A 9,324-nucleotide genomic window follows, 5' to 3' on the forward strand; every position below is an offset into this window, starting at 1 on the left:
GCGACAAAGCCGCTAACCTCCAGGAGAGTGCTTGAGATTCTTATGGAAACTCACTTCCCAGGTTCTGTCTTTCCTGGAACGACGAACTGGACGGATGTACCAACAACACCCTCACAATACGACAGGCAATCTGCTAGTGCAGTAATTGATGAGGACAAAATAAGATGGGCTATATCGGGCTTTTCCCCCTTCAAGTCACCAGGATCCGACGGTATAAGACCAGCCCTACTTCAGTGGGGACTGGACACTCTTATGCCGCACCTGGTTGGAATATTCAGAGCCTCTCTGGCTCTGAGGTATATTCCCAGTAAGTGGAGAGAAGTAAGAGTAGTATTTATAACCAAACCAGGTAGGATGGACTGCACCCTACCAAAAGCATTCCGATCAATTAGTCTCACATCGTTTTTCTTAAAAACCAAGGAGAGGCTATGTGAGCGATACATAAGAGATGAAGTACTAGTTCACAACCCACTTCATCCAAATCAGCATGCATATACTCCGGGAAGGTCTACTGATTTGGCCCTTCACCATATGGTTGGCAGAATAGTGATATCATTGGACATCAAAGAATCCACCCTAGGTATATTCATAGATATGGAGGGAGCGTTTGATAAAACAACCTTTCCAACAGTTACCCAGCAACTACACTCCAGGAATGTACCCCTGGTAGTAGGAGAATGGATACTAAAGATGCTCTCTAGTAAAGCAATAAGTATTAATGTAGAAGACATCACAGTGAAAGGACTGGTCATGAGGGAATGTCCACAGGGAGGGGTCTTATCACCCCTTCTCTGGAACACAGTTCTGGATACCCTGATTAATCACTTTAACAAAAATGGATTCTACACAATTGCATACGCAGATGACATAGTTATCTTGCAGACTGGCAAATTTGTAAACACACTGTGCGATAGAGCGCAGGATGGACTCAAATTAATAGAAACATGGTGTAAGGAACACTCACTGTCGATCAATCCCAAGAAGACTGAGATGGTCCGTTTCACCAGAAAAAGAAGTTTAACGGGCTTAAAACCTCCCGAAATCTTCAAAAGCAAACTAAACTTCTCTGAAGAGGTAAAATACCTTGGTATTATCCTCGACAGGAAGCTAACATGGAACTCTCATCTACATAGTAGTGCAAAAAGAGCATACGTGGCTTATGAGCAATGTCGGAGGACAGTGGGACGCGCATGGGGTCTTTCACCCCGTGTGGTCACCTGGATCTACACTGCAATAATAAGACCTATGTTAACGTATGGAGCCATTGCATGTGGACCGAAAGTTCTACAAGCAACGGCCATCCAAAAATTATATCAAATACAGTAACTGGCTTGTTTAAACATCACAGGAGCCATGAGAACAACACCAACCGCGGCAATGGAATTAATCACGGGTCTGACCCCTCTGGATTTGTACGTTAAGGAGGTTGCGTTAATGGCCATGGTACGATTGCGCACGGCTGGTGTAAACCTCGAAGTAGGAATGGGTCAATTGAGGCTGGGCCTATGGCGGAAAGCACTTACTGCGCAACCTCTGCTGCAACCCAGGTTTGTGTTTAATAAACCCTACAAAATACAAATTAAGCAGAACATAGATTCAGATGATACAAATGCAATACGGATTCATACAGACGGCTCAAAAACCGTGTGGAGTGTACTCCAGATCACTAAGCCTAAGAATTAAGTGGGGAATGGGAAGAAATACCAGCGTGGTCCAAACAGAACTGGCTGGTATCTCAATCGCCACAAAAGAAATAACCAGGAAAGGAATTTTTGACAAAAACATCAACAATCTGCACTGATAGCAGACAAGCCGTATTAGCCTTGAACAGACAACGTATAACTTCAGGGCTGGTACTAGAGTGTCACCAAGATTTAGCCAAAGCCTCGGTAGATAATAACATTATTCTGAGGTGGGTTAAAGGGCACGACAGGAGTAAAGGTAATCGCATTGCCGACTCTTTAGCCAAGGAAGCGGCTGGACTAAGAATTTTAGGACCCAGTGGCACCTACGGCCTGATGACTTCGACAATTGCGGAACAAGTCAAATGTTACACTCATGCTCAATCTTTAACGAGATGGAATGGAATCAAAGGATGTAATCTTGCCAGGATCACCTTGAGCGACCCTGGGAAGCTGGCGCCGAAGAAATATCTGGCAATGACCAGGAAAAATCTACGCCTAACAGTAGGATTTCTAACTGGCCACTGTCAACTAAGGAAACAACTCCATAATATGGGGCTAGTGAACACACCTCTATGCAGAATGTGTGAACAGGAAGATGAGACTGTCAGGCATGTCCTGTGCGAGTGCCCGGAGTTATCGTCAATAAGAGAGTGTGTGTTCGGCGAGTCTTGGCCTACACCTGCCGATATAAAGGAGATGTCTCCCAGTGACCTGTCCACCTTCCTGGAAAGGACAGGATGGACGATGACCTAGGAGGACAACTCCTTGGGAGGATGTACAATGGGTCACATGTGGCCTGAGTGCTGTGAGTCTACACTCACCCTCCCTGCTCTACAGATACAGATGTGTCTGAAAGTTATTTCTTTGCATGATCTACACATCTTCCTTCCTTTCTTTGAAAGAGTCCCACATTTTTTATATCAAGATGAAGAAGTAGAAAGCCAAAACCATTCTTTCCCAAAATATATACTAGTATTATACATATGAGTGTGCTCATTCCTCATTATTTCATTTTAGTCTTTTTTAATGTACATAATCAGCTCAAAAATATACAAGGGAAGGGTTAGTATTTGAAGTTTACATGTTTTGGTTAAATGAGCATGGCACATTGTTCGTATTATCCTTCTTTGAGATACAAATGCCCATTCAAAGTGACAAGAGGTCCCCCAATAGATCAAGCCATACTGCAGGGTGAACTGAACCATCCCAAAACATAATAATTTCAGAATGTCTGATGATAAAGTATCTCGCAGATTTTTTATTATACAGGGTGTTACATGAGTACGTTAAAATATTCAAGTGACGTATTCCTGAGACAGTTTTAAGAAAAAAAGTTTATATGAACTTTATCCGAAAAAGCTTCGAGATACGTGGTGTTGAAATTTAATTTTTTTGTTCGCTTTTTGAAAAAAACTTTTGCAAAAAGTTATTTGCCGAAATTTGGTACCCGGGGTTTTTTTGGCGTGGGAAATTATAATTTCGTATTCATTTTCATGTAACATCTAGAGGGCGCTGCGTACGCTGTCATTATTCATTTCAAATTGCCCTAACTTTTTTGACAGTAAACTTTTGGTACTTTTCATGAAAAAAACTAATTCCCACACCTTTTCCAAGTAAAAAAGGAACACCTCCTCAACAACGCTGGAGGTGATCGTTTTCGAGATATTTACAATATTCTATATCGATGCATATTACTTAGCTCCTAGGGCGCTAAGTGAAGTTGCTGAGACATTACAAAAACTAAGTATGAGGTGGATCTCGTCAAAATAAACAACTTTTTCCCATAATATGAGGTAATAAGCTTGAGGTCGGGTCAGAAGATACTCGAAATGGTTGCCTTGAACTTCTTGACATATGAACAGCCTGTCCGATATTTCACGCCGAACATTTTCAAATAGCTCCATTAAAAAGTCCAAAGGTGTCAAGTCTGATGAGCGGCTGGCCATTCTGTAGTACCTCGACGGCCAATCCAACGACCGAGAAAAGTATGCCAATAAAAAAATCTAAAGCAAATGGAACTTCAATACCACGAAGGGCGTTGGATTATATCAGACAGGCGCCCTTCGTGGTATTAGCCAGGGGAGTAGTTGTTTTCTGATAGGCGTCAGTCCATTAAACCTACTGTGTAGGTATATAGAGACTGGCTTGAACGTTTGAAGTTCCATTTGCTTTAGATTTGTTTACTGCCAGTCTTCAAGCATAGCCCATTGACTAATAAGATAGTATGCCAATAGTTTCTTACTTTTCTGGAGTAGTGTGGTGGTGCACCATCTTGTTAGAATACAAAATCCTTATCGAATTCATTAGGATTCCCTAACAGTTCCCCTGTTGATATTTTAGATATTGTTGACGTGGTACCTTTCTACTAGTAAAACCGAAAACTAAATGAGAATATTTTAACTGACCAATGAAGTTCATTGTCTTACTGACATTTTTTGTCGTTTTTATTAACAAAAAATAACTTAACAAACCTTAAGGGGTTGTTGGAATTGGCATATGACAGATAAAAAGGAATATTTCTAGAAATATCAATATTAATGGGTTTGTCTTCAGGCAATTATTAAAAGTTCCGTCATTTTGTAGTAGTTGAAGATATTGTCATTATATTCTAGGGTTCAAAGCATTTGTCAGGAGCTTCAAAAAGATGTTTCACAAGACCTCCCTTTCCATTTAATTTTTTTCCCAGATGGCGCCCAGTCGCCATCTTGAAAGTTTAATCTGTCAATTTCACTTCAAAATAAAGTATTCATGCATTAATTTTATAATCCCAAATTTGAATTTTTTGAGTTGACCCGTTCAAAAAATGAAAGGGAGGGGACATTAAAAAAATGCACTGTATACACCACTTCAACTGTCATGTCTCAACTAAATCTGATTTCCAGTCCGGGAATTCTCTACGTGCTGGACATCATCTCCGAAATGGTTCATTGTAACTTTCAGCACATTCTTGAACCCCGGTAGACAGCTAATCTTTTCTTTAAAATATTGAATTGTCTTCTTTATAAAGTTTTGTATTGCATATTACCCCATTCAAAAATTGCAGAATAAAGAATTGTGCACATTATTCACTACTTTGTTTTCATTTTGTTTCAAAGGAAGGCATAAGACTCCATACGAACTTATATTCCATGTGGAGTGGAAGTGAACACCTGCCATTTATTCGACTGCCTGAATCAAATGAACTTCTAGATGATAGTGATAATGATGATCCGCAAACAGAAAAAAGTAGTGGCAATTACTATCCCAAACCAACATAGGTAAGTTTTCTTCATATCTTTTCAATTTTACAATCCTCGTCATTGATACTAATTATTTTTAAACTAGCTACAAGTTATCTCAATTTATTTTTAAAATTATATATACAATTTCTCAAAATATAAAAATTTGAGTTTGTTAGTCATAAAGAATTTGACCGGGGTTCAAAAAGATGACACTGGTGAAAATTCAATAAAATCAAATCAGTTGAACAGTCTTTGGTCTTATAGTATTTCCAATACCAATTGGAACAGTACAGAGAAGGAATTCTCGCCTCGACATAGGCGTCAGCATATTATTTTTCAGTGGTAGTTTTTCAGTTACTTATTCTTACAATCATAGCAATTGATCACCCCATGAAAAAGTTATCTCAACTGAATTTTTCTACCATGGGTAATTATGAAAAACTTCAAAATTTAAGGTAGTTGATTTCCGAGTCGAAAACTCTAAAATACAATAAAAACACAAATAATCACACCGAATTCTTTTCAAACATATATTTACAAAATAATAGAGGCCAACAAAATTGCTAGAAAAATCAAAATTATTCTTCGCTATATTCGGATGAGGTGGAATCATCATCAGGTTGAATAACGATCGGATTTATGGAACTTTGAACATATTATTTGTTCTTTTCTATTATAACGTGGACCACAACGTTCTTCCACACATCACTATTACCTACTTCATTCACCACTCGCCTTATATTGTCAAGCACTACAGCATTCAAAGTCGGTGACTGATTACATTTCCGCAAGCTTTCTTTCATTGTGGCCCAAAGCATTTCAATTGGATTGAACACACAATAGTATGGAGGCAAACGTAAGAGAATATGACTACGTAGTTCACACATTGAATCAATAATATACTCTTTTTTGAAATTACCTTGTTTTATGGTCGCCAGTAATACCTTTTTCCTTGGAATCTTTTCGGGTATTTCCATGTCATGATTTGGCATGAAATCAACAATATCTGCTATTTTGTGTTATTGTTTGGTATTGTAGTCAATAACCGAGAATGATATGATGCGTTATCCACAAGAATAACCAAGTTTGGAGGAATATTTGGGAGAAGCTGCTCACTGAACCAGGTTTCGAATAAAGCCACAGTCATATCTTCGTGGTAATCAGCAGACGAATCTTTTATATTTTTGGTCGACAGAAGCAAAGCGTTAGGTACGAAACCATTTTCATTCCCGGCATGCAAAATTATAACACGTTTCCCCTTGAAGAAGGTGTGTTCAAAGCACAATACTTGGTTTCGCCTACCCAGCCATATTTGATAACATCATGGGTGTCAAACCAAGTTTCGTCGAGGTAGATTATATGTCTGCTGGATTCTCGGTAGCTTTTCATTCGCCTTAACTATTCTTGTCGGAGTTGAACAATGCGTGTCGATTCCATTATGACCATCCGATTGTTCAATTTTTTATATTTGAAACTACAAGACAATAAGACACCTCGTAGAGTTTCTAAAGATTTGTAATTGTAATCGGGATAGTCGAGTAATTTATACCAAATCATTTCCAAGGTTGGTACTTCATTTTTTTGTATACGCCATAAATTGTTCGCCGAATCACATCTTTTGTATCACCGTCAACGTTTGCGATTTTTTTATTCCTTTGTTTTCGTTTCATTGCATGGTCAATGACATCCCCCATTTTAATGACTCAAAGAACTGTTGAACGAGATAGTTTCGTTAACTCGCTTATTCTATTCTGTGAAGTGTGACAGTTTTCATTCTTCAAGCATTCATGAGAATTCAAAATTACTCGCTGAACTTGAATATGTAAATTCCTATTTTCAAATTCCGGATCCCTGTCGATTGACACAGATTCGTCACACGTAATATTATCATTTGTTTCAAAAGGTCTCCAGAAAGCCATATTGATGAAAGTACCCAAAACACTAAGATTTTCACAAAAATCGGTTTAAACGATGAGATTGAAACCTTTGGTGTAAAAGTTGTAAACTTTTTCTAGAGATCAATTACCCCAACACCAATCTGATACTTTTGCACTCGACGCGCGTTTCGCTAACAAGGTTAGCATCTTCAGGAGAAGCAAATTGATACTGAATCTGAAGACAAGGGTTAGCTGTTTATATACCTGAAGTTTTTTGGTCCGATGTGGACTTTGTTTGTTAAATGATGATTATCCTAATTGATTTTTCGGTAATTAACTAGTGGAACCACTACCTGCAAATTAATTTGTAAGCTTTTTAATCTATTGTTGACAAATTAATATGCAGATAGTGGTTCCACTAGTTAATTACCGAAAAATCAATTGGGATAATCATCATTTAACAAACAAAGTCCACATCGGACCAAAAAACTTTAGGTATATAAACAGCTCACCCTTGTCCTTAGATTCAGTATCAGTTTGCTTCTTCTGAAGATGCTAACCCTGTTAGCGAAACGCGCGTCGAGTGAAAAAATATCACTCACTACCTCACCTAACCCCACGAACACATGGAACTGATAAAGAAATATTGTGAAACGGACAAAAAATTAGTATTCAGCCAGTCCAGCTAGCCGAGCCTTTATTCCTCAACTACATTTGATAGCACGTTTACTAACTATCTGGGCGACTAGGGGCCACAGGCAAGAAATGTTTATGACTGTACTCTTATTTTTATTGCTGTTCCAATTGGGAATGGATAGACTATACCATAATGGTTCTCGTGTATTATGGACCCATTATACAAAATTTTGGTTTCATCAAGGTATATGAAAAGTATTTTTGATTTTTATAAATAATGTTCTATTTCTTATGATATTAATACATATACATTCGAAAATCGATCAGAGTTAAAGTTATTTTTATTGTGCATTTGAACAAACAATACCTTTTTTTGGATAAATTAGACGGGAACTTCATTTTAATTTTTGTTTTAGGAAAAGCACACACTTGGTTGATGGAAAGCGTGTTCTTTAAATATTCTAACTGAGAGCGGTCAACTTTATTCTGCCATTGCGATTATCATTAACTTCAACCCTTCAATGTTCACTGCCACAACTAAAAACTGTATGTATTTTTAGATATTTTTAAAAACAAGGAATAACATTTGTCTTAAAGTAACTATCAATGTTTTCAAGTGGTGGTTCGGCCTTTTTTATTCAACATTTCTTCACTTCATTCTTATGTACCTATTTAGTTGCTATTTTTCAACCCTGTTCTTGAATTCTTGTAAACATTAGTTCAAGAACAATTAATGGAAACTAATCATTTCCATGAATTAAATTTGAAAATATTCAGAAATTCATACTCTAGTCACATAATGCCTGTTTTATGCATTTTTTTTATTTGGACTGTTTTGTGCATTTGTCTACTCAAGAGAATTTTTTAATTAATGAATTTCTTTACCCTGCTGGAAGAAGATATTTTCCTCATATGAATGGTATCTAGAAATAACCGATTTACTTTCACCTGGGGGTACTTGATAACCCTAATATACTTTTCATAATGTCTAGGTGGTTAGAGCAATCGTAGAAAGTATCAAAGTCTCATTTTTTCTTTCCGTTTTGTTTTGTTTGTTATTGTTTTTCACATTATTTATTTTACCGATTTTATCTAGACCTTTTTTTAGATTCGAACAAGTTTTTATCTTTTCTAACTGTAAATTCATTTAAATTTACACATGATAAGAAGAATTTGGTTCTGTCAAGCTGTAATCTTTTTATTTCTTTCAACATAACCTACACCTGTTACCTGTTGACTATTTTTAGTTTTAGCTACCCTCCAGAAAATGCACTTTTGAAATAAACCTTGTGTTGAAAACTTTCTTCTCAAACTGGTGGCATACAAACCATTGATATAAAATGAAGGTAAATTATCTATTTTATTTCATTTTAAAACCTTTTTTTTCAATCATAGAGCTTCTGAACACTATTGGAGTATATTGACTGTTTAGAACACAACTGTAACTTCTATATACTTAGTATATATTATTTTCCTTTTTTATTCCAAAAATGAATAATTTTTCATTTCTTTATATATATTTCTAGTCCTACTTATCATTTAATTGTGAAAAAATGACCAAAAATATTTGTAAGCAAATAAATACTCTTTTATACCTTATTTATTAGATTTCAACTGCCTGATGATACTATCATCAAAATGTACTCTGAATATGTGTATTCGAAATAAACTTTAAACATTCAGAAGTATATTTGTTTTTCTTCAATTTTCAAGATGAAAATAATAATTTTTTTTTACTCGACTGCTGAATTTCACTAGAAAATATGAACTGCTTTGCTCACTCCAAAAAGGAAAATCCGAGAGAAAGTGACCTTGATCGATGCCTTCTGTGACAACTAGAACAAATTTTCAATCAACCAATAAATGCTTTATTGTAGAAGAATATAAAACTCTGTTGACAAAACT

At 36.6% G+C, this 9,324-nt stretch overlaps 1 protein-coding gene across 4 annotated transcripts in view; it reads left to right on the forward strand.

Annotated features, from left to right (window-relative positions):
- LOC141487571 (uncharacterized) overlaps window positions 1-9,104 on the forward strand; it is a 96,284-nt gene extending 87,180 nt beyond the window's left edge. For all 4 annotated transcript variants that reach the window (XM_074186702.1, XM_074186703.1, XM_074186700.1 and 1 more), the window contains exons 9-10: window positions 4,781-4,942; window positions 7,836-9,104. In XM_074186702.1, the coding sequence (XP_074042803.1) occupies window positions 4,781-4,942 (162 nt within the window). In that variant the 3' untranslated portion in view covers window positions 7,836-9,104. The remainder of the gene's footprint in view (window positions 1-4,780; window positions 4,943-7,835) is intronic.
- Window positions 9,105-9,324: the final 220 nt, after the last annotated feature.

This window comes from Leptinotarsa decemlineata, unplaced genomic scaffold, assembly GCF_025532065.1.
Source record: "Leptinotarsa decemlineata unplaced genomic scaffold, Ldec_3_MD MMD2_P_RNA_scaffold_4, whole genome shotgun sequence".
Classification (NCBI taxonomy): domain Eukaryota; kingdom Metazoa; phylum Arthropoda; class Insecta; order Coleoptera; family Chrysomelidae; genus Leptinotarsa; species Leptinotarsa decemlineata.